Source organism: Trachypithecus francoisi, unplaced genomic scaffold (genome assembly GCF_009764315.1).
Source record: "Trachypithecus francoisi isolate TF-2019V2 unplaced genomic scaffold, Tfra_2.0 Lachesis_group0, whole genome shotgun sequence".
NCBI lineage: Eukaryota > Metazoa > Chordata > Mammalia > Primates > Cercopithecidae > Trachypithecus > Trachypithecus francoisi.
The window spans coordinates 53,626,967-53,653,368 of NW_022681453.1; the positions used below are offsets into that span (position 1 = coordinate 53,626,967).

The 26,402-nt window shown below is 50.8% G+C and overlaps 2 protein-coding genes and 1 long non-coding RNA gene across 14 annotated transcripts in view; 2 read left to right on the forward strand and 1 right to left on the reverse strand.

The window, feature by feature from the left end:
- Positions 1-6,898, forward strand: part of CPNE9 (copine family member 9) — a 26,716-nt gene extending 19,818 nt beyond the window's left edge. The window contains exons 18-21 of the mRNA XM_033210584.1: positions 3,312-3,414; positions 4,026-4,083; positions 4,473-4,546; positions 6,497-6,898. Of these exons, the coding sequence (XP_033066475.1) occupies positions 3,312-3,414; positions 4,026-4,083; positions 4,473-4,546; positions 6,497-6,682 (421 nt within the window). The 3' untranslated portion in view covers positions 6,683-6,898. The remainder of the gene's footprint in view (positions 1-3,311; positions 3,415-4,025; positions 4,084-4,472; positions 4,547-6,496) is intronic.
- Positions 1-8,198, reverse strand: part of LOC117083213 — a 15,742-nt gene extending 7,544 nt beyond the window's left edge. The window contains exon 1 of the long non-coding RNA XR_004437000.1: positions 7,928-8,198. This is a non-coding gene — a long non-coding RNA (uncharacterized LOC117083213). The remainder of the gene's footprint in view (positions 1-7,927) is intronic.
- A 528-nt stretch (positions 8,199-8,726) lies between these two features.
- Positions 8,727-24,870, forward strand: BRPF1 (bromodomain and PHD finger containing 1). 12 transcript variants are annotated; one of them, XM_033210580.1, is made up of 14 exons: positions 8,727-9,136; positions 11,107-11,715; positions 16,003-16,962; positions 17,808-17,970; positions 18,340-18,471; positions 18,880-19,008; positions 19,798-20,107; positions 20,435-20,755; positions 21,078-21,362; positions 21,861-22,008; positions 22,422-22,558; positions 22,661-22,779; positions 23,151-23,305; positions 24,013-24,870. In XM_033210580.1, the coding sequence occupies exons 2-14, from the start codon at positions 11,117-11,119 to the stop codon at positions 24,194-24,196; spliced, it is 3,642 nt and encodes a 1,213-aa protein (XP_033066471.1). In that variant the 5' UTR covers positions 8,727-9,136; positions 11,107-11,116; the 3' UTR covers positions 24,197-24,870. The 12 variants fall into 12 exon arrangements, with proteins under 12 accessions (XP_033066471.1, XP_033066474.1, XP_033066468.1 ...); XM_033210577.1 differs by having other exon boundaries at positions 8,732-9,136; positions 18,880-19,026; positions 20,432-20,755; positions 24,013-24,860; XM_033210578.1 differs by having other exon boundaries at positions 8,732-9,136; positions 18,880-19,026; positions 24,013-24,860.
- Positions 24,871-26,402: the final 1,532 nt, after the last annotated feature.

Consider the following 26,402-nt stretch of genomic DNA (forward strand, 5'->3'; position numbering starts at 1 on the left):
CTACAGGGAACCAAAGATGTACCTCCTGTGCCCCCAAACCCTTCCATTATGCCCACTGTCTCCTCTCTTCTATAGTTCCTTATTTATTTATTTTTTTAAGAGCAGGGTCTCACTCTGTTGCTCAGGGTGGAGTGCAGTGGTACCACTGTAGCTCACGGCAGCTTTGAACTCCTGGGCTCAACCAATCCTCCCTCCCACCTGAGACTTTTAAGTAGCCAAGACCACAGGTGCATGTCACCATGCCAGGCTAATTTTGTTATTTTTTGTAGAGACAGGGTCTTGCTACATTGCCCAGCTGGTCTCAAACTCCTGGGCTCAAGGGATCCTCTGATCTCATCCTCCCAAAGCACTGGGATTTTAGATGTGTCACCAGGTCCAGCCTCTCTGCTATAGTCCTACATGTAACTCCTCGTGGTTTGCACTTACCCATTCTTTCTCTCTGGAACACTTTTCCCTTTACTTCCTACCCCCATCACCACCTGGCTAAACCCAACCCATTTTTCAGGTACTTAGGTTAGATGTTACATCCTCAAAGCCCTAACCTCAATGCATTTTAGTAGTTTAAACCTCTCTCTCCCCAAGGACAAGATCCTATTCTGCTCCATGCTCAGCACCAGTTTGGTGCCTGATACATGGTAGGTATGCAATTGCTATTTGTGAAATAAGTGACAGGAAAAGGTACCAAGCCAGGTCTCTGAGGAGGCTAGGACCAGAATTCAGGAAGTGGGTAGGGGATGTAAAGGAGAATCATGGCCGGCTGCAGTGGCTCATGCCTGTAATCCCAGCACTTTGGGAGGCCGAGGTGGGTGGATCACTCGAGATCAGGAGTTCAAGACCAGCATGGACAGCATGGTGAAACCTTGTCTCTACTAACAATATAAAAATTAGCCGGGCATGGTGGTGGGCACCTGTAATCCCAGCTATTCAGGAGACTGAGGCAGGAGAATTGCTTGAACCCAGGAGGTAGAGGTTGCCGTAAGCTGAGATTGTGCCATTGTACTCCAGGCTGGGCAACAGAGCAAGACTCTGTCTCAAAAAAAAAAAAAAAAAAAAAAAAAAAGAGGATCATGACCCACTCCCACTCTGGGCCCTGGGCAAACTGAGCCAAAATTATTTTATTACTTATTTTTATTTCAGTTGGGGTCTTACTCTGTCTCCCAGACTGGAGTGCAGTGGTGCCATCATGGCTCACTGGGCTCATGCAATCCTCCTGACTCAATCTCCTGAGTAGCGGAGACTATAGGCACATGCCACCAAGCCCAGTTAATTTTAATTTTTTTCATAGAGACCAGGCCTCACTATGTTGCCCACGCTGTTCTCAAACTCTTGGTCTCAAGTGATTCTCCTGCCTCAGCCTCCCAAAGTGCTTAGATTACAGGCATGAGCCACCCCACCTGTCCCCAAAGCTATTTTATAATTTTACGCCCTCTCCGTGCCTTTCCTCACATTTTGAGATCAGGTTTCAATACAGCACCGTCCAATAGCACTTTCTGCAATGATGGAGAAGTTCTGTATCTGTGCAGGCCAATATGGTATTCACCGGCCACATATGGATATGGAGCACGTGAAAGTAGCTAGGGTGGCCAAGGAACTGAATGTTTAATTATATTTAATTAATTTAAATTTCAATAGCCACATGCAGCTAAGGCTACCTTACTGGACAGCACAGCTTCATCCTTTCCAATCTGCACAGGACTGGAGACTGGAAGTCAAGAGACCAGGGTCTCCCACTACCTTTGTGCCCTCTCTAGGTCTTTTTTTTTTTTTTTTTTTGAATATGCATAATAAAGGGACTGGACTCAATAACTTCTGACATCCTTTTCAGGTGGAAAAAAAAAATCTTGGCTTCAAAGACTGGTGAGAGAAGGAAAAGGAGCTCTGGAAGCAGCTATTAGATTGACCAGGGGAAGACTGCACGGGGCCCAACAGCCCAGGCAATGAGATGTGGTCAGCAGAGAGGAGAAGGGAGAGGGAAAAAATGTGGGGGAGAGGGAAGCAAGGAAGCCCTCAGCCTTTGCTCTTGCTTGTGTATAAACATCAAAATCTTGCCAGGGGTTGATAAATCCCTGTGTGTCTAAGCTCTGTGCTTCCTCAGCCACATAGCCCACTCTGCTTCCCTCAATTCCTGACCTCCACACAGGGGAGTTGTCGTTTAGCCCCACTCTAGTGCCTTTGGCCTTACTGTTCCCCCTTCCTAGAAAGATCCTCCTCCTCTTTCATTTAGCCTCTCTATCCTCAAACATCACTTCCTTAAAGAAACCTTCGCTGACCTTCTGGGTCATATCAGGATCCCATTTGTCTGTCTGTCTATCTATCTATCTATCTATCTATCTATCTATCTATCTATCTAATCTATGATGGAGTCTCACTCTTATCACCCAGACTGGAGTGCAGTGGCGCAATCTCAGCTCACTACAACCTCCGCCTCCTGGGTTCAAGGATTCTCCTGCCTCGGCCTCCCGAGTAGCTAGGATTACAGGCATCCACCACCATGCCTGGCTACTTTTTGTATTTTTCATAGAGACAGGGTTTCACCATGTTGGCCAGGCTGGTCTCAAATCCCTGGCCTCAAGTGATCCGCCCACCTCGGCCTCCCAAAGTGCTGGGATTACAGGCACCTGGCCAGGATCCCCTCTGGCACCCTGTCAGAGCAGTGTCCCTTCCATCACAGCACTCATCACAGTGGTAATTTTACACTTTTTTGTGTGATTCTTGGATTAATGTCTGCCTCACTCCAGAGGGCTGGGATGGATTTATTTTTTCTCCTCATGTTATCTCCAGTGTCTACCATAGTAAGTGTTCAATAAGTATTACTGAAGGCAGGCTAGGCACGGTGGCTCACGCCTGTAATCCCAGCACTTTGAAAGGCTGAGGCAGGCAGATCACTTGAGGTCAGGAGTTTGAGACCAGCCTGCAACATGGTGAAACCCCATCTCTACTAAAAATATAAAAATTAACCAGGTATGGTGGCACACACCCGTAGTCCTAGCTACTCGGGAGGCTGAGGCAGGAGGATCACCTGAGCCTGGGAGGTGGAGGTTGCAGTGAGCTGAGATCGCACCACTGCACTCCAGCCTGGGCAACAGGGTGAGATTCTGTCTCAAAAAAAAAAAAAAGGTGTGTGTGTGTGTGTGTATATATATACATATATGCAGGCAGGGGCAGGCTGCCAGGTCTGGGGAAGGAGCATGGGTTTCAGAAGCCCCAGGGCTTTCCCACTGCCCACACAATGGCTGTGGAAGCTCTGGGGGTAAGGTATTCCTGTGGCCTGTCTGGCTTTCATCTGGATTCTGATTTGGCCTCTCATCCAGGGCTGCAGCCAAGATCTCTGATGGTTCCCAGTACTACGTTCTGCTCATCATCACTGATGGGGTCATCTCTGACATGACACAGACCAAGGAGGCCATCGTCAGCGTGAGTCTGAGGAGGAGGGCTTGGCAGGGAGGAGTAATGTTAATACTGTGAAGGGGCTGAGATTTTATCCTACTTGCAAGCTAACAAGTTAGCCTGCCAGTTTCATGGATGCTGGCAGAAGACACAAGACTCTTGGATTAGAGACAGAGGACTTTGATTTCCAGCAAAAGCAGTAGCTGAAGTATTAGCATTTGCTTGAATTCTCTAAGTCCCAGTTCCCACTGGATGATGTGAAGAGGGACAGATGACACTTGCAGCCACTGCGGGTTGCATTACAGAAGAGGAACCCTGAGCTTAGGGAACTTGAGTCTTTTATAAGGGACAGTAAGCATGCTTGCCTTTTGTTCCAAAGGTCTCCAGGGAGACCTTGTTTTAAAACTATATTGGACAGTATACAAATATGCCCTCTGCTCTAGAGGAAAATACTGTATTTTTCAAGGCTGCTTGATATAGAAACATCCTTCAAAAAGTAGTCTGGGGCAGAGAGAATCAATGCCTCTGCTTACAAGATGTGCAGAACCATGACACACATACTCAGAGAACTGTCTGCCAACAGTCACCTCCCTGGTGATGGCTGCTTGCCCCAACCGTTCACCCTCTTTCCCCCACAGGCCTCCTCATTGCCCATGTCTATCATTATCGTCGGTGTAGGACCAGCCATGTTTGAGGGTGAGTAGGAAGGGGTGTCCCTGAGTGGGACTAAGAATTAAGGAGAAAAGTGGGAGGGGGTCGGGTACTTGGGCCTGCATCACAGAAGAGACAAGGTAAGATACCCTTGTGTGAAGCCTTGGCCAAGTCACAGACCTTCTCTGAACCTGTTTCCTTATCAGAATCAAGGCTGATGATACTAATATTTCCCCTGGGGTTCCTGGGAGGACGGACTGCCTGGGAGGCATAATAATAATAATAATAACTCCATGACAAAGCCTGATATTTGTAGGACTTGATCGCAAGCATTAGGCATTCTTCTGATGACTCCAAAGGGGAGCTCAAAGGGAGGTGGCAACATGGGGGTGGGGCTGGAGAGGCCAATCAGCTGAGGGGTGTCTTTTCTGCAGCAATGGAAGAGTTGGACGGTGATGATGTGCGCGTGTCCTCTAGAGGACGCTACGCAGAGCGGGACATCGTTCAGGTAGACCTGACCTGGGAGAGGCTGCGGAGCTGAGAGGCACAGTGAGAAGAATAGGCTAAGTTGGGAGCCACTCACACTTACTGCCTTCTCAGTCTCCTACTTTTTTCCCCGTCACTCTTTCATCCTTTCTCCTTCATTGAATACATCCTTTTTGATATATAGGAAGGTTGCTGCAGCCTTGGTGCATCCATGGTGTAGGTCGGGAGATCCCCAAGGCCCCTGCCCTCTAGTGGAGGCAACCAACAATAAATAATCACGCAAATAAATATCTCATTAGATTGTGATAAGTACTCCAGAGGAATAGCAAATGCCACTGTGAAAGCCTGTAACAGGGACCTAACATAGGTACAGTAGTCAGGAAACGGTTCTTTAGCTTGCCGAGACCAAAGGGGGAGGTGATAAGCATTACAGGGAGAGGAGCAGCATGTGAGAAGGCTCTGAGGCCCAGAGGAACTGGCCCAATCAACAAAAATGCAGAAGCTAGGGGAGCAGGATCATACTGAGTGTGAGGAGGGAGGCAAAATTTGGGGGTTTGTTATAAAAGAATTGGAAAGCTCTTGAAGGATTTTACATAGGGGAGTGAGATGGCATTTTAAAAGGATCTCTGTAGCTGATGCATGGTGGGTGGACAGTAAGAGGGCAAGAGAAAAGGCAAGTAGACTCATTAGTGAGGAAGCCTTTGAAGTAGCAGAGGGCAGTGATAAAGATCTGGCTGGAAGCAGTGGGAAGGGAGAGAAAGTGGCAGGTTCAAAAGATATTTAAGAAGAAAATGTTACAAGACTTGATGATTAGATGATGATGGGGAGTGAGGGGGGCTGTAAATCCCAGCACTTTGGGAGGCTGAGGCAGGTGGACCACCTGAGGTTGGGAGTTCGAAACCAGCCTGACCAACATGGAGAAACCCTGTCTCTACTAAAAATACAAAATTAGCCGGGCGTGGTGGTGCATGTCTGTAATCCCAGCTACTTGGGAGGCTGAGGCAGGAGAATCACTTGAACCTGGGGGGAGGCAGAGGTTGCGGTGAGCCAAGATCGCACCATTGCACTCCAGCCTGGGCAACAAGAGTGAAACTCCGTCTCAAAAGAAAAAAAATAAATAAAAATAAAACATAATTTTTTAAAAAGAGGTCATGGATGGATATATACATTTGGCAGTCATTAGGAAACAGGTTTTCTTTTGTTTTTTTCTCCCTTATCAGCCCCTCTCCCCCTACACCTCATTTCTTCTTCTCCTCTCCCTAAGACCCTCTCCTAGGCCTGTCTCTCTTCCCAGCCCCTTCTCACAGACTCCTCCTCCTTCTTGCCCCAACTCCATCTCTCTGGCCTCCTCCTGTTCTCAGGATCCCTTCTCCCTGGTCCCTGCCTCTTTTCTCCCCTGATCCCTCCTTTCCAGTCTCCCTCCCTACCTCCTGGCCTGCTCTACTTCCTTCCAGGGAACAATTTTTAAAGTCATGGAAGTGTATGAAATCATCCAGGAAGAGAGATGAGAGAGAGATGTGACCAGGTTTAGAGAGCAAGTAGACCCAGAGGAATGGTGGTGGGAGGGGGGAGCTTCAAGAAAGGTAAGCAAGAAGCCAGAAGAGTGTGGTGTCAAGAGTGGGATGTGTCCAGAAGAATTATGGTCAAATGTAATGGAAAGCTAAAGAGAAGTCAAGCAAGATGAGGACTAAAAATTACTGTTCACTGGACTGATTTAGCAACACAGGGCCACTGACGACATCAGCAAGAGCAGTTTCAATGGCCTGTGTGAAGCCAAACTGGAGTGGGTTGAGGGTGGAAAAAAAAGTAGGTGGAGAGAAAGCAAATGTACAAAACTGTTCAAGATGTGGGGAGGGAGATACTATGATAGTTGGAAAGAGATGCTGGGGATCAAAAAAGAAGCCTCCCAGCTGTACCCCCATGCCCTCTCTCCTGGTCATGGCTTCTCTCTTTTTGTCTGTGCCTGACCCAGTTCGTCCCATTCCGAGACTATGTTGACCGGTCGGGGAACCAGGTGTTGAGCATGGCCCGACTGGCCAAGGATGTGCTGGCCGAGATCCCGGAGCAGCTGCTGTCCTATATGCGCACCAGAGACATCCAGCCTCGGCCCCCACCCCCTGCCAACCCCAGCCCGACCCCAGCTCCAGAGCAGCCCTGAGGATTCCACATATCCAATGCCTCGCAGTCTGCTCGTCTGCTCACCCACTGCTTCTGCTTTAAGCCAGAGGCACCTGGAACCCTGGACCTCACTGGGAGGACCAACTTGGAGGATCGATGCTGGCTGATAAGCCCTCCGCCTCCTTGCCTGCAGAGGGCCTGGCACTATCACCACCTCCCTGCCTTCATGCCAATAATAAAGCTGATCTTCACTCCACCTCTGTCTCATGCATATTGGGGAAGGAAGACTATGGGACCCAAGGACTGGGGCCACATCAAGAAGGGGGGAACCAGGATGGCTTCAGCTAGATTCATCCCCATCCTAACACGTTCATCCAATCACTTCTTCATACATTCTTCAAAGACTTTAATAAGTGAAACTTGGTATGTTTTCCTCAGGAGAGAGGCCCACAGTTGTTTTTTCTTTTTTCCATAAAATCCGAATCCTGCACATGGCCCAAAGTTTTCACCAGATTCTCAAACGAATTCCTGACCACTAAAGGAGATGACTTAGTTATAACTCTGCTTTGATCCATTTATTCTGAGTTATTTTAATAAGGATAATAACAGATAATATTTTCTTTGAATATTCACTACATGTCAAACCGTGTGCTAGGTGATTTACAAGCATCACCTCATTTAATTCTCACAACAACTCTGTGAGAACAGGTACTATATATTATTCCCACTTTACACATAAGGAAACTGAGGCTCTGAGAGGATGAATCATTTGTTTAAGAGAATTCATCAGTTTGACTTCAGATTCCAAGATCTTAATCAGCAAACCTCTTCCTGGCATGTCGATCTTATTGGGATGGTTTTTAGAAAACAGACATTTTAGTGGGTCAAATGCAAAGTTTGCATTAAGATAAGAGAGAAGCTTTCAGATGCTTTGGACTTTGTCCCAGAACCCTGGAAGAACCTTTCACGCTCCTCTTTGATGACAAAACTGGAGTATTGTTTAAGGATGTCTCCCCTGCCATCCAAGTTCTCTGAAACCCTCAAGAGCTAGCAATAGAGTTTTCGAGCTCTGTTTTACAAATAAGGAACTTGAAGAACTGAACTTGCCCACGTTCACATTGCTAGGAGGTGGCCCACTCACATTAAATCAGCTGTTTTGGCACCATCTTCCAACCAGCAATCCACAGCACATCCGTGCCAACCCACACAGTTCCCGCCGCTTTACCAGACACAAGCCCTTTCACACCCACCGGCCCCAAACCAGCCCCATCTCTCAGACCCATACCTTTTCTCTAGCACCTCTCCTTTACTTTTCCCGAGTTTCTTCCCTTTCCTTCTGTCACGCCCCGTTATCCCTAATCGGTCCTGCCCTTTCCCTACAGCTCCGCCCGCTGCCTGCCCAAGCCCCGCCTGCTCCCTTCAGCCTCGCGTCGTTTTTTCCAACTCTGTTCTTTATTTCTAGTCCAGCTCCACTTTCCAGACTCGTCCAAAGCTCCGCCCTTTCTCTCCCGAGTACTCCTCTTCTGTTTAACCCCACTTTTTACCTCGCTATTCTAACAGGGCCCCCCCTGTACAGTAGCCCCGCCCCCTCCTCACAAGCCCCGCCCCACAGACCGGTCTAATCTCCAGCCCCGCCCCGGTCCTACCCACAACTCCCGGTCCCTTAGGCTCCAGCTCGCATCCCTCTTGCTCCCGGCCCTGCCCCCAGTCCCGCCCCGTGGCTCTGGCCCCGCCTCACCGCCTTCCTCCGAGACCAAGGCCAGGTCCCTCCCGCAGCCGCGGCGCCAGCAGGAGGCAGGGAGCGGAGAGGGAGGAGGCAGAGGGGGAGGGGAGAAGGGCGGGCTCCTCACCCCCAGCCCCGCGCTCACCGTCCGTGGCTGCAGATTCGCCACAAACCGCCCGACGACCCCGGATCCCGAATACGGTGACTTCAGTCTCCAGAAACTCCACTCTAAGATGAGAGAGCTAGAGAAGCCCTGTGGGGTGTCCAGGGTCCTTTCTGAATCCCAGAGAACGGTCTTTCGAGCCTCAGCAGGCGGGCGGGGATCCGTGGCGAAAGTGCAACTCAGCAGCGCCGCGGAGCCACGTTTACCCTGCGCAGACGCTGTCGCCGCCGCTGCTGCCGCCGCCGCTGCCACAGCCTTTGCCGCCACGGTCTCCGCCGCCGCTGTCCTCGCGCTGCCTCTGGGAGCCTCCATTGTTCCAGCGGCGCCCGGTCCCGAGACCGGGCATCCTAGGGGCTCGCGAAACGGGCGGCGGCCGACGGAGTTGAGACCCCAGGGCGCCGGCGGGACCGGGAGCAGCAGGGGTCAGCGCAGGAATCCCGGGGAGCCGGGACCAAAGCGTGGGGCGGCAGGGGGCCGAGGTGGTGAGGTCTTCGGTTTCCGGAGTTGGGGCTCCCCCTTCCCGGCCCGACTTTCCCCGCCGGCCTCCCCAAGTGGGGTCGGAGCCCCGGCGGGCGCCCCCGGCGATGAGCCCGGACTCGAGGTGGCCGGTGAGTGCGGGCCTGGGACCAGGGCGGGAGTGGCCGGCAGGGAAGGGGTAGGCTACATTCGTGGGGCGCGCACTGAGCCGCGTGGCCCGGGAGCCTCTCTGGCAACTCCAGCTGGGAGAACTGACAGTACATTGCTTCCCAGCAGGCATCCTGGGGCAACGGTGTATCTTTCGGGGCTGCCCGGGCCAGTGGCAGGAGGGGAGCCTTGTTTCACTTGTTACACTTCCACAAAGGGGAAACGCCGCCGCATCCGGAGAGTGGGCTGCGGGCACTGCCGGGGCCCAGCCCTATCCCTCCGGCCCCCGCCCCCTACTTCCTCTAGCCCCCTGAGCTTCAGGGGCAGATGCAGCCGCCATTCTCCTTGGGGCCCTCCCCACGGGCTTTCTGGTCTCAGTTCTCGTCTCCCTCGCCTGTGCCTCTGCTGCCGGGTTCCAAGGGGAGATTGCCGGATTCGCTGTGCTGCTTTGGGAGCCATTCACCCGGGACCCAGCTTGGAAAGAGGAGAGCTTGTTTGTGCTTCGGTTGGTTTGTGTTTAAAGACACAGCCTCAGGTAGGAAGTAGAAGAGAGTTGCAGTTGGACGTGTAGCGTTACTGATGTGAAAGTCAGGAGCCGTTGACAGAGGAGCTGGAGCCCTCCACTTGCCTGATCAAGGCACAGGTGGAGAGACCAAGAGGGGTTATTTTGTCAGGGAGCTCATGATAGCCCTGCCCGGCTGGGATGGTGCCAAGCCCCTAGCTGAATTGTTGAACTCAACTAGGCCGAGAGAAATTGGGGCAGTCTCTGACCAAGCTGGGCTTCCTGAGGCCTGGTGCCATCTGCTGTCTGCACTCACCGAGGAATGTTGGGGAGGGGAAAGGGAGGGCCCCTGCGGACCACCGTGGAGCTGAGCATGCCTAGATTGTCGTGTTCGTGTTTGTACCCTTAGGGTCTGGCACTTGGTAGTCACTCAGTTAATGTTGCGTGAGTGGGTGAAGAGCTCAAATGTAATACAAGCTGCTGTCACTGACTAAATGATCTCAGTTTTCACTTTACTTCACAGTACATCTCCTACCCAGTTCCAAGGCCAGGCTCCCCATAAAGACCTCAAAAGTAAATGAATTATTTCTGTGATCCAGTGATTTCTGCAGGAGTCCAATGCTAAAGCATTGGCCACCCATTCAGCCTTCTACATGGCCTTCATCCCATCTGAGCTCTCAATCTGGTGATCCCCTCATTCAGCTATTCGTTCAACAGGTCATTCATTCGTTCACCAAAAACTGAGTGTCCACTGCATGCTAGGTACTGGGGATACAGAGGTGGATAGGCTCAGGAGACAATTTTCAGTATGTCAGGTGCTGTGGTAGAGGTGAGAATGGAATGCTGTGGAAACAGCTCCCCATGGAAAAGTCAGAGAAGTTGTGTCAGAAGTGACATTTGAGCTGGTTTTTTGAAGAACGAGTAGGAGCCTACCAATCAGAAAGGATGGAAGGCATTCCAAATAGAGATCATTTTGCAGGAATGAGAGGTTATAACATTCAGGGAATGGTAGGTTCCCCTGTGTAGACAAAATCAGCTGTAGCTTGTAAAAAGAATCTGGAAAGGAGGACTCGGGCCAGAAAGTGAAAGGAGCTCTTTGAATGGCGTTATAGAGAATTTGGAATATTGTCTTGAAGGAACTGGGGACCATCAGGAGGCTTTTAGTGAAGAGACTGTCATGATCATTACTACCTGGTAGAAAGATCACTTTCCTATATGATGTGAGATTGGGCTAGAGGAGTTGAGACATAGGGCAGGATAACCAGGCAAGAGGTGATGAGGGCCCAGATCCGGGCCATGGTGGCGGAGATGGCATTTGGAGACACTGTAGAGGTAGGCTGGCCAGGACCTGGTGACTCCAAGTGAGGGGGAGGACTGGAAAGACTGGGGTCTCTGGTGCAAATGGCCAGGAACTCATCCCCAGCCTTATGCTAACCGATCTGTGTATTCTAGATGTGACAGCATGGGGGTGGACTTTGATGTGAAGACTTTCTGCCACAACTTGCGGGCGACTAAGCCACCATACGAGTGCCCAGTGGAGACCTGCCGAAAGGTCTACAAGAGTTACAGTGGTATTGAGTACCACCTGTACCACTATGACCACGACAACCCACCACCACCACAACAGACTCCACTCCGCAAGCACAAGAAGAAGGGGCGCCAGTCACGCCCAGCCAACAAGCAGTCACCCAGCCCCTCAGAGGTCTCACAGTCACCAGGCCGTGAGGTGATGAGCTATGCACAGGCCCAGCGCATGGTGGAGGTGGACTTGCATGGCCGCGTCCACCGCATCAGCATCTTTGACAACCTGGATGTGGTGTCAGAGGATGAGGAAGCCCCCGAGGAGGCCCCTGAGAATGGCAGCAACAAGGAGAACACTGAGACACCAGCTGCTACTCCCAAGTCAGGCAAACATAAGAACAAGGAGAAGCGCAAGGACTCCAACCATCACCACCACCACAATGTTTCTGCGAGCACCACTCCCAAGCTGCCAGAGGTGGTCTATCGGGAGCTGGAACAGGACACCCCTGATGCCCCACCCCGGCCAACTTCCTATTACCGGTAAGGCCACCCCTACCTTGCAGCTCTGGAAAACTGGTCAAGCAGGGCTCAGGAGCCAGAGAGAGGTGAGAGGCACAGAGAGAAGAGTGGTGGGAATAAAGAATAGTGAAAGAACACTGATTTTGCCAGGGCAGTGAGTGGAATGGTACCCTACTAATGGTAGCACTTACTCTACAGTGCCACACGCCACTCCTTTATTTTTTTCTCACAACTCTCAGGTAGATATTTTTCTCATTTCACAGATGAGGAAACTATGGTCAAGAAAGAATGCCAGATTTTTCTTTTTCTTTTTCTTTTTTTTTGAGACAGGGTCTGGCTCTGTCACCCAACCTGGAGTGCAGTGGCATGATCTTGGCTCACTCCAACTTCCGCCTCCCGTGCTTAAGTGATCCTCCCACTCAGCCTCCTGAATATCTGCAACTGAAGGCACATGCCACCATGCCCAGCTAGTTTTTTAAATTTTTTGTAGAGATGAGGTTTCACCACATTGCCTAGGCTGGTCTTGAATTCCTGGGCTCAAGCGATCCACCCACCTCAGCCTCCCAAAGTGCTGGGATTATAGGCATGAGCCACTGTGCCTGGCCAGACTTACCTAAAAGCACATGCCAGTAGATAGCTGAACTGGAGTTCAAACCCGGGTCCTTCTGACTCCATAGCTGTACTGTTTCCACTGTGGCAAAACATCCTGTTTCTGATTCCTGGCCCTCTCCATTTCATTACTGAATGACCTTGGGAAATGCATCCAACTTAAGGTGTTCTAAGGACCCCAACTGCAGAGCAGATACAGTATTTCTCTGCCTCCGTAAAGGCAGAAGACTAGGATCACTGATTTCATAAGGTACTAAAAGCACTTTGTAAATCTGCAGAGGTAATTCTCCCACTATTTGTTTTGTTATTGTCATTTGTCCTTTAACATGTTTAAGCGGTATTTTATACTTAAGCAACATTTAATACTCCTCCAGTGACCCTTTTATTTTTGTCATTTAATTGTTTCTTTAACATGAGGTATAAAGGTGAAGGGATGTGGGGGGCAGTGTGGTGGTGAAACTACTTGGAGAAATCCTGGCTAAAGGATGGCACGAAAACCAAGTGTAAAACCTCTCTGAAAGTTGGCATCCAAGGCAAAAAAGGCATTCTGATGAGTTAATTTGCCAAGAGTGGTAAGTTTGTTGTCAGCTAATTAGAAGGCCTGATCTCTGAGGAGGATTTGTCATAAAGGCTTTTATATGAAAAGCATTTTTTACCAAAAGTGCAGTCCACGTGATGTTATTCCTCCATTCTTTTTTTCCGTTTTTCTTTTTTTGAGATGGAGTCTCGCTCTGTTGCCAGGCTGGATTACAATGGCGCGATCTCGGCTCACTGCAACCTCCATTGGGTTCAAGCAATTCTCGTGCCTCAGCCTGCCAAGTAGCTGGGATTACAGGCACGTGCCACCACATCCAGCTCATTTTTGTGTTTTTAGTAGAGGTGGGGTTTCACCATGTTGGCCAGGATGGTCTCGATCTCCTGACCTCGTGATCTGCCCACCTCAGCCTCCCAAAGTGCTGGGATTACAGGCATGAGCCACCCACCGCGCCTGGCCTAAACCTCAATTCTTTAAAAGCAAATCTGGGAACATGAGCAGTATGGCCGGTAGCACTTTCTTCTCTCTACTGTTAGAGTTTAAGCCCATCTCTCTCTTCCTCTCCCATTCTTTCATCTTTTCAGTCCAATTCCACTTCCTTCTGGCTTTCCACAGTCTTTCTCTTTTCCGTCCACACTGACTACCATACCCACCTCTGCCCCACTCCTAACACACAGACCCCTCTTTGGACTTCCCCTCCCTCCCAGTGGCCCTTGAGTTCTCTCTGCTCTAACAGGCAACCAAGTCCAGCTCATTAGCTGCTTTTCTTCCTCCCTCCACTTAGATTCACTCTTCTTTCTGGGGATCAGATCTGTTCTTTAGGGGAGCAGTTCTCAGCAGGTGCACTGCAAACAACTGGGAGGTGTATTGCATGGAATTTGTTACCACTGTTGGTAAAACTGCCCAAGTTTTGGAAATGACTGACTTTCTATAGAAATTGAGAAGATTTGAGGTCACTTCTCTAATAGCATCACTTTCTTTTGCTTGAATTCTGATATGCTTCCTTGAGGGGGAGAGAGAGGGTGGCATGTCAGCTGGTGTGCCAGGAATTACATGACATGCAGCCTACCTTATCTGTACTGCAGCCTGTAATCTGGGTGCCTGTGGGAGTGTGTTATGCACCATCACATAATGTCACGTGTGTCATGGCAGAGAAAAGGGTGAGAATTGGTGCTGAAGAGAGCTGGTGCCAAGGCCTAGAAGAAGCCAGATGGTTCACACCATCCATGAGTCATACCCTTGTTCAAAGATAGGGATGTTGCAGTCACCTTGGGGAAGAGGTAAAGGGCTAAAAAGGAAGAAGCTGCTTCCTACAGTGTTTCAGTCTCTCTCCCTTCCACCCCCAAAATGCCTTTCAAATGAACAGTGATGAGTGCCTGTATCTGTATGGCAAATCAGACACAATCCCCACTTCTGTTGTGTAGTGGGGAAGTTAGACACATAAACAGCTATAATGCTAGGAAGATGGATAAGGGCCATACAAAAATTAACAACATTTATTGAGTGTTTGCTGCACACCAGGCACTGTCCTAAGCACTTTACCTCCATTAACTCATTTATTGCTCACAATAGCTGTGTGAAATAGGTTCAGATTAGCATCACCACTTTACAGATGAACAAACAAGGCTCAGGGAGCTTAGCTCACTTACCCTCTGTTAGACAGGACCCAGGCAGTGTGGCTCCAGCGCCTGTGTGCCCCGGCCCACTCTAGCAGCCAAAGTCCCATTTCCCACATGAGTGGAGAAACAGGAGCTAATGTTTTTCTAGGACCTGCTGTGTGCCATTTGACTTCGCTCATTCATTTTTAAAAAGAACTTTTTAATAAAAAGATAAATGTTCATATTTGCACGCGTCTGTATGTGGTCACATGTGACTTAGTGGTTAGGTGGCATTTTACACCAAGGTGCTCACACTTCCTTCCATGGGCCTGCTGGGGACTGCTGGAGCCTGATGGAGCCTGATGGGGTAGTAGGCACCAGGCAAGGTACTATATAAATAAATGTAAAGGCCAAGAGTTTGTAGCCTATTCATTTTTATAATTCCACATAATCCTGACAGTATCTTTGTGAGTAGGTAGTAGGTAGTATTATCCTCATTCTGTCATCAATAAAACTGAGGTTCAGAACAGCAGTGATGTCCTGAAAGTCACAAAATGGCAGAGCCAGGATTCAAATCTGGTTTACTTAGAAGCCAAAGCCCCATTCTTTCATTTGTACCCTGTAGTTCACAGTGCCAGAGTCTAGGCTACCTATAGCATGGCAGGCAAGGAGCACCTTCTCTGTGTGACAGGCACCTAGAGCAGCCCTCAATTCCAGGCCTGTTGGCACAGTAAGTGATACAGGGTGGACATTAAGAGCACTGGGGCTGGAGGTTGAATGCCTCTGCCTGTGCCATTCCCTTGTTATGTGACCTATCTGTGTTTTGATTAACTTCTCAAAGCTTAAGTTTTCTCATCTACAAAATGAGGACAATAAGAACACTAACTCTATGGCTGTGGTAAGAATAAATGTAATAGTTAAGCACAATGCCTGGCTCATAGTAAATCCTCAGTAAACCTTAGCTATTATAATTGTTATCTCCCAAGGCTATCCAGTGAACAAACATATCACCTAGAGTTTGATGGAGCTTTGAGCTGATGTTGGCACCAGCTGAGGGAAGACCCATGGCAGCTCTTGTCGAGGCCCTGCCCACCAGTGCTAAAACAACTTATATGTAATGTGTCAGTGACATCCAGAGACCTTCCTTCTTCCCTGATTCTTCATACCATCATCTGGACCACTCCAAGGGGTACTAACTGCCCCACCTTCCTCCTTTTAGAGGAGGCTGGCTGCGCCTCTGCAACCCAAAGAAGATGGTGTCACATATAGCAGCTAGGACATGAGCTTTGCAGTGGCAGGTCTGGGTTCACATCCCAGCTCCACCACTTTCTCACAAGTGAGCTGGGGCCAGGCGATTAACCTTCCTAACCTAAAGCCTTAGGTTTTCTTTTCAGCAAAATAGAAATGATGATAGTACCTATAATATCTGAAGTTAAGGTGAGGATGAAATGAGACAACACATCTGAAGGGCACAGGCAGAATAAGTGCTCAGTGGCAAATGACCCATCGTCTTTAAGGGAGGGAAGTCTCAACCATGTGATGCTGAACTCCCTGTGTGTACCATAGGTACATCGAGAAGTCTGCAGAGGAACTGGACGAGGAAGTAGAGTATGACATGGACGAGGAGGACTACATCTGGTTGGATATCATGAATGAGCGTCGGAAGACAGAGGGTGTAAGTCCCATCCCACAGGAGATCTTTGAGTACCTAATGGACCGACTAGAGAAGGAGTCGTACTTTGAGAGTCATAATAAAGGCGACCCCAATGCACTAGTGGATGAGGATGCTGTTTGCTGTATCTGCAATGATGGTGAGTGCCAGAATAGCAATGTCATCCTCTTCTGTGACATGTGCAACCTGGCCGTGCACCAGGAGTGCTACGGTGTCCCCTATATCCCTGAGGGCCAGTGGCTATGCCGCCGTTGCCTGCAGTCACCCTCTCGTGCTGTGGATTGTGCCCTGTGCCCCAACAAGGGTGGTGCCTTCAAGCAGACAGATGACGGGCGCTGGGCCCATGTGGTGTGTGCCTTGTGGATCCCTGAGGTCTGCTTCGCCAACACGGTCTTCCTAGAGCCTATTGACAGCATTGAGCACATCCCACCAGCTCGCTGGAAGCTCACCTGCTACATTTGCAAACAACGGGGCTCAGGGGCCTGCATCCAGTGCCACAAGGCCAACTGTTACACAGCTTTCCATGTGACATGCGCCCAGCAGGCTGGCCTTTACATGAAGATGGAGCCTGTGCGGGAGACAGGCGCCAACGGCACCTCTTTCAGTGTCCGCAAGACAGCCTACTGCGACATCCACACGCCTCCAGGTTCAGCACGCCGACTGCCTGCCCTGTCGCACAGTGAGGGTGAGGAGGATGAAGATGAGGAAGAGGATGAGGGTAAGGGCTGGAGCTCAGAGAAAGTCAAGAAGGCCAAGGCCAAGTCCCGGATCAAAATGAAGAAGGCACGGAAGATCCTGGCAGAGAAGCGGGCAGCAGCACCTGTGGTGTCAGTGCCCTGCATCCCACCACACAGGTATGTGGGGAGCTGGTGGACCGGCAGGTGAGGGAGAAAGCCTTCTGGAGAGGAGCTGGCAGCCTCCTGAGTGGAATAGCAGGGCTGAGCTATCTTCTTCCCAGGAGTGGAATGTCAGGGCTGAGCTATCTTCCCAGGAGCTGCATAGAAGTTAAAAAGAACATATTTTCAAAAGAGATAGTTGTCTTTAGCAGGTCACCTGACTTAAGAGCCAGAAATGTCAACTTTTATCTAGCATAGCTAACAGGTGTTTTGAACTGCCCTTCATTTTGATGGTGTGGTTTGTTAAGTTGGGATGGAAGAGGATGGAACTGCCACTGGCAGTAATGGAAAAAGTAGTCTGATTATGAAGAAACAAATAGAATGAAAAACAGGGAAGGGGAAGCTCAAGAAGTTGTGAAGGGGTTACTGCCTCTCATGTGGGCTGTGATGGCCAGGGGTTTTTTCAGTTCTCTCGTGCCATTTATTTGATTTATTATATGTTTCTGCTATACAGTTGTACTTCATCTTAAAACCTTCAAAGGCTTAGTCTCAGTGGGGCTCTCAGGGTCAAATAGTACTCTGGGCTGCCGTGACTAGAGCAGTCTTCAGGGCAGAAGTCCTTGATTCCTGGTATACAGGGTTAGGGATCTGGTTTAGTGATGGGAGCTTGGTTTCCTGTCTGCTCTGGTACCATTGATGGCACCACTCTTTCTTCCTTGCCTTAAGTCCAGAGTCCCAGGCCTTTTGGACAAGAGATACTTTCCCTTCATCCCCATTCAGGAACTCTCACTGGCCAGAGACCCTTGCTCTGCTTAAGAGAATCAGGGCCCAACAGGTTTTACTCTTTGTTTCCTGCCTCCCAGGCTTAGTAAAATCACCAACCGCCTGACAATCCAAAGGAAGAGCCAGTTCATGCAGAGGCTGCACAGCTACTGGACACTGAAGCGGCAGTCACGGAATGGGGTCCCATTGCTACGTCGCCTGCAGACACACCTGCAGTCTCAGAGGAACTGTGACCAAGTTGGGGTACTGTTTCCAGTTCCCTGTGGGCTGTGGGAACTAGGGCCAGGGGGATGAAAACCAAAATTTGCAACTGTAGTTTCCAGTATCAGAGGGTTTAGACTCTTTCCTCCTTTAAGCTAGCCCTCAAGCCAGGATCAGCGTGGAATCCTCAGTGAAAGGATGTTGTTCCTATGTGTTTATGTATTCATTCAACGAACACCAAGCATTTATTCTGCTGGGCCTTGGGGACACACAGATTGAGGCACTACCAGTAAATTGCTGTGCTCCCTCTTTTGGCTTGACCTGCCCTTGACCTGAGTTTCCTGGGCTCTCTTCTCCCTGCTGACCTTTCCTCTGGCTTTCTAATCATTCCCTGATCTTTTGCCTCTGCAGAGAGATTCTGAGGATAAGAACTGGGCCCTTAAAGAACAGCTCAAGTCCTGGCAGCGGCTCCGGCATGACTTAGAGCGAGCTCGGCTGCTGGTGGAATTGATCCGCAAGCGGGAAAAACTCAAAAGGGAGACGGTGAGTGATCCTGAGCCAGCCCTATTTTATAAAGGAGGAAACAGACCCAGGAGAAGGAAAAGTGTGTGTCCCCCAGCCAGATAGCAGCAGGGCTGACACTAGAGTCAGGTCTCCTGGTTCTTGGTGTGCTTTTAAAAGGTCTCCTGGAAGCAGAATGTCACAGGAGCGTATGAACAGAATCCTCAGTTATGTGACATAGGTAGCTGATGCTGGTAGTTCAAGAAAGGGGGAGGCCAGAATCGTTGGTGCAAGTTTCTTATACCTCGTAGAAGGTAGACCTGTATGAGTGCACCCAGCTGTGAGGGTGGGAAAGAAGGTGGCTTCCCAGGCCAGCTGGAACCATACCCTCAGATCTCTCTGCCACTGGACTGGCCGGGGCCTGGCTGATCAGGCCTTTTTCTGTGTTAGATCAAAGTTCAGCAGATTGCCATGGAGATGCAGCTGACCCCTTTCCTCATCCTCCTTCGCAAAACCTTGGAGCAGCTCCAAGAGAAGGACACAGGCAACATCTTCAGCGAGCCGGTCCCTCTGTCTGAGGTAACCGAATTGGACGAAGTAAGAATCCCTTCCCCTCACTCCACCTTCTCTCTGTTCCTCTCCCAATTGGACCCCTGCTGCAGGTCTGGGCCAGGGACTAGATGGGGACCTTGAAGAGAGGGGCTGGTGGCTCTGGGGCAGGATGAACTGGAGCCACATGTATCACCTGGACTCTGTCTTGTCCCTGTCACACCCCAAGGGCCCAGAATGGGAGGCAGTCTGCACTCCTTCCCCAGAGGCAGGGACTGAGTCTGCCAAATGAATAATCCCAGGGCAGGAAGACACTTTCGGGGTGCTGAACCCTAGAACGGAGACTTTAGAAGGCTCAGCACCTAAAGAACCAGCTCTGAAGCCCTAGGTCCTGACTGGCAGACTCTTCTCTCTAAAAGGTATAAAATGAGAGGTCTGAGGCAGCAGCCTCCTTATAAGTTACTGTTCAGTAAAAGGAGCTCTAGGAATGCAAGGTGGTGTTTATTTTCAGAGGAGTCCCCAAGCCATTTTCTTACTAAAGTCTCATGTAGTCTAAAAAGTATATTTGGCTCTACTTTCATGATTTTCTAGGAGAGGAAAAGTAGGCCCAGAGAGGTGAAGAGACTTGCCAAAGTCACACAGCTTGTGACTGGTAAAGTCAGGACCAGAATTCAGCTTTCCTTTCGCCTGTGCTATATGCCTGCTTCTAACTGATGGGAGGAGGTTGCTGGATGTATTTCAGGGGGGCTTGTTAGGAGCAGGGTTCGGGGCAATGAGGAGGATATCTCTACTTAAAACAAACTTGCCCTGCCCTCCCAGGTACCTGACTACCTAGACCACATCAAAAAGCCCATGGACTTTTTCACCATGAAGCAGAACTTGGAGGCTTACCGCTACCTGAATTTTGATGATTTTGAGGAGGACTTCAACCTCATCGTCAGCAACTGCCTCAAGTATAACGCCAAGGACACCATCTTCTACCGGGCAGCAGTGCGGCTTCGTGAACAGGGTGGTGCTGTGCTCCGCCAGGCCCGGCGCCAGGCAGAAAAAATGGGCATTGACTTTGAGACAGGCATGCATATCCCCCACAGCCTGACTGGAGATGAGGCCACACACCACACTGAAGATGGTGGGTGATATGTCACACACACATATAAGAGGCCAATGCCAGGGATGGACAGCTTTCCAAAAGTCCCCTCCTGGGAGCAGGCAGTGTAGGCAGAAAGCAGCTAGGCTGAGCAGTGGCACACTATCCCCAGGAATGCTCCCCAAGAAGCCAGACTGGGTGAATGGATAGCAGTGCCCGTCATTCCACATCTTGGTGCTGCTATTTTACAGCTGTTCCTGGTGAGAAGCCAAGGAGGGATGAGTGGGTTTCTTGCTGCCTGCCCAGGTTCAAGGGGCCCTGAGGGCTGCCCGGAGTCTGACCTTTCCCCTCCAACCTTACTCCTAGCAGCCGAGGAAGAGAGGCTGGTCTTGCTGGAGAACCAGAAGCACCTGCCAGTGGAAGAGCAGCTGAAGCTGCTTCTGGAGCGGCTGGACGAAGTGAATGCCAGCAAGCAGAGTGTGGGCCGCTCACGGCGTGCAAAGATGATCAAGAAAGAGATGACGGCACTGCGGCGGAAGCTTGCCCACCAGCGAGAGACTGCACGTGATGGGCCTGAGCGGCACGGCCCCTCGAGCCGGGGCAGTCTGACACCCCACCCGGCAGCCTGTGACAAGGATGGGCAGACAGATAGTGCCGCAGAGGAGAGCAGCAGCCAGGAGACAAGCAAAGGTCTGAATCCCATGGCATGGTGGACCCCAAAGCAAGTCAGACTTTGGCTCTACAGCACACACTCAACCCCTGCCATTCCCCAGGCAGAGGTCCCTCCTACACAGCTAGCTGTACTTTCTCCCTCATTCCCCAATCAGGGGCCTCTTAGCTGCCTCTCTGGCTATTTGTATAAGAGTTAATGTTCCGAATTCCAAGCCCCTAAAATGATCTCCTCAACTTTAGCTGGAGTAATGGCCCTATATACCCAGGGCATGACCCTGGATATCTACCTTTCTCAAATCAGGCCCCTCACCAACTCTCCTTCTTTCTTTCTCTGCTCCAGGCCTGGGTCCCAACATGTCCTCAACCCCCGCACATGAGGTGGGCAGGAGAACCTCAGTTCTGTTCTCCAAAAAGAACCCGAAGACAGCTGGACCGCCCAAGAGGCCGGGCCGGCCCCCCAAAAACCGGGAGAGCCAGATGACCCCCAGCCACGGAGGCAGTCCTGTGGGGCCCCCCCAGCTCCCCATCATGAGCTCCCTGCGTCAGCGCAAGCGGGGTAGGAGCCCCCGGCCCAGTTCGAGTTCAGACAGCGACAGTGATAAGTCCACAGAAGACCCCCCAATGGGTGAGCCTTACCATCACCCAGCCCCCAAGAGAGTGAGCAAAGCTGCCATTCTTCCCAGCATACTCCCAGTTACCCCTTTATTTGCCCATAAAAGAGAGAGCTAGAAGGGCCCTTAGGAATCCTTTAACTCCACTCACTCATCTTACAATTGGGAAAACTGAGGCCCAGAGACACTATGACCCAGCTAGAGTCCCACCCAGGGCCCCCCGCCTCCATTGTATCACTTTACCTTTTCTCTTCTCGCCTTCCTTGGGGATCTCCTGCCCTTTAAGCCGTTTGTGTCCTAAAGCCAGTAACTGCCAAGGGAAGCAAGGGGTGGGGCAGGGCTGTGGCCAACTGTGGTAGACACTGCCCAGAGCTAGCTCTGCTGGCAAAGGTTGGAGGAATTTTCCAGCACGGAAGGGGAACCCAAGCTCTAAGTCCCTCTTACCTCCATGTCATCTCTGATCTACATCTTCCTGACCGGTTCCTTCCCTCCTCCCCTTCCCTTCAACCAAGACTTACCAGCCAATGGCTTCAGCGGTGGAAACCAGCCAGTGAAGAAGAGTTTCTTGGTATACCGTAATGACTGCAGCCTTCCCCGGAGCAGCTCAGACTCTGAGTCCAGCAGCAGTAGCAGTAGCAGCGCTGCCTCAGACCGGACCAGGTACCAGCCGTCCAGATCAAGGCCAGCCTCAGGGGATGCCCTTCCAGGGCTCTTGGGCCTTTCTAGGTTTCCCTGTTGGAAGTGGGGTGGCTGCCATCTCAGTCTAGATTAAGATGACTCAAACTCAAGGTTCTCTGTTAAATAAATAAATCAGTGTTACCATTAATGGAACAGAGAGAACCATCCTGGGTTAAGGTGATGATTAGAGTATGCACTCCTGCCGCCACTGCTCAGTCTAACCCACCTCAGGTCACCAGCCTAGCCCCTGTGGGTGTTTGAATTTGAAATTCCTCATATAGCCTCTGCTTTCCAAAAGTCTCAGACCCTAGGGGCTTTAAGAGCAGAGGGCACATACCATGCTGTTCCCCATTCTTCCCCTCCTTTGAGCTGAGCTCCCATTGTCTTGTCCACAGCACAACACCCTCAAAACAAGGCCGGGGCAAACCTTCCTTCTCTCGGGGCACTTTCCCAGAGGACAGCAGTGAGGATACCTCAGGCACTGAGAATGAGGCCTACTCCGTGGGCACTGGCCGCGGCGTGGGCCACAGCAGTAAGTTCCCTTGCCCAAGGCCAGGGATGCTGGGGACCCAGTGTCAGGGCCTCGCCAGCCCCCCAGCTGCTGATCCACCCCCTCTCCCCCATTCCTGTGAAGTGGTAAGGAAGAGTCTGGGCCGGGGAGCTGGCTGGCTGTCAGAGGATGAGGACTCCCCGCTGGATGCTCTGGACCTCGTGTGGGCCAAATGCCGAGGGTATCCATCATACCCAGCTCTGGTATGCTCCGCTTCTGTTGTTATGCCCCTTGCTTTCCAATCCCAGAATACAGATTCACAGTTAGCAGACTTTTCCTACTCCCTGCTGAGCTGTGGGGCACAGTTTCTTGGCAAGGTAGACTGGTGGGCAGATACAGCTTGAGTACCACTTAGAGGCTCCCACTCAGTTTCTCCATCTCTCCCTTTTCCTTCTCTTTGCTCCTTGGGCTCTGAAATAATTTAGCGTGGAAAGAAGCTGAGGGTCAGCATTGCAGTTCTAGTAGCATGATAACCTTTCTGTCCCCACTTCAGACGTACTCTTTAAGTTCTTGAGGAGGGCAAGCCTTGGGAGGACGTGGACTGAACCCGACTGGGCTCTTATTACACCCTCAGATCATTGATCCAAAGATGCCCCGAGAAGGTATGTTCCACCATGGAGTTCCCATCCCTGTGCCCCCACTGGAGGTGCTGAAACTTGGGGAGCAGATGACCCAGGAAGCCCGAGAGCATCTCTACCTCGTCCTCTTCTTTGACAACAAACGAACCTGGTAAGGAGGGGAGCATTTGGTGTGACTCACAGCCACAGATGCAGCCCTGTGTGGTATGGAGGCAGACTGCCAGGAAACTCCAGCAACAGGCAGACTGGGCTAGCACAAGTCATTGGGGGAGGGACTTAGAACAGTTTTTTGAGCAAAAGGATTGTGTCAGCCATGTGTCTGAGAGGCTGAGTGGGCACTAGCGGACAAACAGCTGTAGCTAGATACCAAAGGACCATCAGAGACTATGACAAATATAGAGGTGGCTCCCACCCAGACTCAGATGGCTTCTAGACTTAGTTTTCCCACCTCTGCCTCCATGGTGATAAAATGAGGATAAAGCAGGCATAAACATTCAGGCTCTGAATCCCTCTTCTGTCATATTTGCACATGTAGTCTTTTTGTTAATTGTCTGCAGAGGATATTCAATGTCAGTGAAGTCTGCCTAGAGCCTGTGGCACAGGGTAGCTACTTCTGGTGACGTCAGGGCGCCTCCTTTTTGTACCTATAAATACCCTGTGATTACCCTCCCGCTGCCACCACACAGTATAACCATTGACTGGGCTCTTTCATCTCTAGACCATGAGCACTCCTTTGAGGGCAGGGGCCATCACAGAGTCTGCCCAGAGTGGGTGCTTGGGCGGTGTACTTAATAGAGGAGGAAGGCTGGTCCTTACTCTCCCTAAGATGATTTATTTGATCTTCACCTTGTCCTATAGGCAGTGGCTGCCCAGGACCAAGCTGGTTCCTCTGGGTGTGAACCAGGACCTAGACAAGGAGAAGATGCTGGAGGGCCGCAAGTCCAACATCCGCAAGTCAGTACAGATCGCCTACCACAGGGCTCTGCAGCACCGCAGTAAGGTGCAAGGCGAGCAGAGCAGTGAGACCAGCGATAGTGATTGATACTGCTCAACACAGCCCAACCTACACAGGGTCACACAACCCTGTGACCTCTCTCCTCCCCTTTGCTCACTGTCCTGGAGTGGCACCGGCCTCTGCACTGACTCATTTCTGGTCTTGGGGCCAGTCTCAGGGGAAGCTGGGTGGGGGAGGTCCCTCCTGCCCTAAGTGCAGCTGGACTGTACAGAACACTCCAAGGGCCAGTGGCAGTTCAGTGCAAGGAGAGGGAGGGCCCACAGGTCAGAAAGAGCTCCAGAGACCTCACAGCATTGTAGGGCGGGGTGGTGGGCCAAAGTTAGGACACTGCATAAAACAGGCCATCCCACCACCTCTACCTGCTCATGCCAGGAGAATCTATAACTGCCTAGAGGCCTGAGGCCCCTACCGGTGGTGAGGTGAGCGGGCATCTGTCCAGCCTGGAAGAGGGGCACTAGGTGACTCCCTCCCCTGCTGTTGTAAATACTGTAATTATCGGAGAATTTAAATTATTCTCATTTGTAACTGCGTTTCCGGGTCGCGCCAGAGTCATTTGGTACTAAAAAAAAAAAAAAAAAACTGGGGCCTGTCCCCATTTCCCTTCTCTTTCCCATAGATTCCCCCACCTTTCAAACTGGTTTGTATTTATTTCAAAGGAAGAAAATATATTGATTCTTAGAAAATAAACTGTTTTTTTAGAATTCTTTGTTCTTCCCCCCTGCTAGGGCAAAGGGGATACAAAGGGAGGTTCTGTGCCCCAGGGATGATACATAATTGGGCCCAAGTGGTTGCTGACTGCTGTGCATGGTACATTTATAAGACATAGCAGAGAGAGCTCCCGTTGCCCATGCATGGAGTGAGTGGCAGGCTCTGTGCTAAGCACCTTTAAACACTCAGCTTTGCGTAATCCTTGCAATAACTATAGGTAGTTTTGGCTGGGCGCGGTGGCTCAAGCCTGTAATCCCAGCACTTTGGGAGGCCGAGCCGGGCGGATCACGAGGTCAGGAGATCGAGACCATCCTGGCTAACACAGTGAAACCCCGTCTCTACTAAAAATACAAAAACTAGCCGGGCGAGGTGGCGGGCGCCTGTAGTCCCAGCTACTAGGGAGGCTGAGGCAGAAGAATGGCGTAAACCCAGGAGGCGGAGCTTGCAGTGAGCTGAGATCCGGCCACTGCACTCCAGTCCGGGCGACAGAGCGAGACTCCGCCTCAAAAAAAAAAAAAAAAAAAAACTATAGGTAGTTTAATAATAGGCTGGTTATCTCCACAAAGATGCTGAGGTTTCAAAAAATTATCTTGCCTACAGTTCCTACAGTTCCTAGTTCCTACAACTAGGAAGGTACAGAGCTAGAATTGGAACCCAGGTCTGTTTGCAAAGCTGGCTCTTCAACCAGTATGCTGAACTGCCAGGGGAAGAGTCAACTGTTGATTCCTTCTTGGCCCTCAGAGGCCTGAAGTCCTTTGCCAATGGCATGGCCCAAGTGTTTCAGCATTACTGCAGCTGAGACCTTCCCCACTGCTTAACCGGAGACAGCAGGGATGGAGAGGGTTGCTGTTTGCTCACTCCCAACCTCAGCACCTTCATTCCAGACTCCACCGACATTTATTGAAGGAATGCCTTCTAAGTGCTAGGCGCCTGTGGGGTGGCATGCCTACAGATAGGAACAGTCACAGGAAAAAGGGGCAGCCCAGACCTTGCAGCCACTGAGGAGTGGCACTGAGACAATGATGGCATTGGTCTGATGTTGATTCCATGCTCACGGTACACTCTGCTAGGTCTCTGGCTGGGATATAAGGGTCAATCAGCTGCAGATGTTGCTCTTTAAGAACTTGCAGTCTGGGCAGGGTGCAGTGGCTCACGCCTGTAATCCCAACACTTCAAGAGGCCAAGGCGGCTGGATCACGAGGTCAAGAGATCGAGACCATCCTGGCGAACATGTGAAACCCCGTCTCTACTAAAAATACAAAAATTAGCTGGGCGTGGTGGTGCATGCCTGTAGTCCCAGCAACTTGGGAGGCTGAAGCAGGAGAATCGCTTGAACCCGGGAGGCGGAGGTTGCAGTAAGCCGAGATCGCACCATCACACTCCAGACCGGGCGACTGGGTGAGACTCCGTCTCAAAAAAAAAAACTTGCAGCCTGATAGTTAAGATACAGCAACCCCAAATCCCTATGCTAGAAGGTGAGAATGGCCCAGATAAAGTTCATATCTCTTAGCTCCCTGCTGTTTCA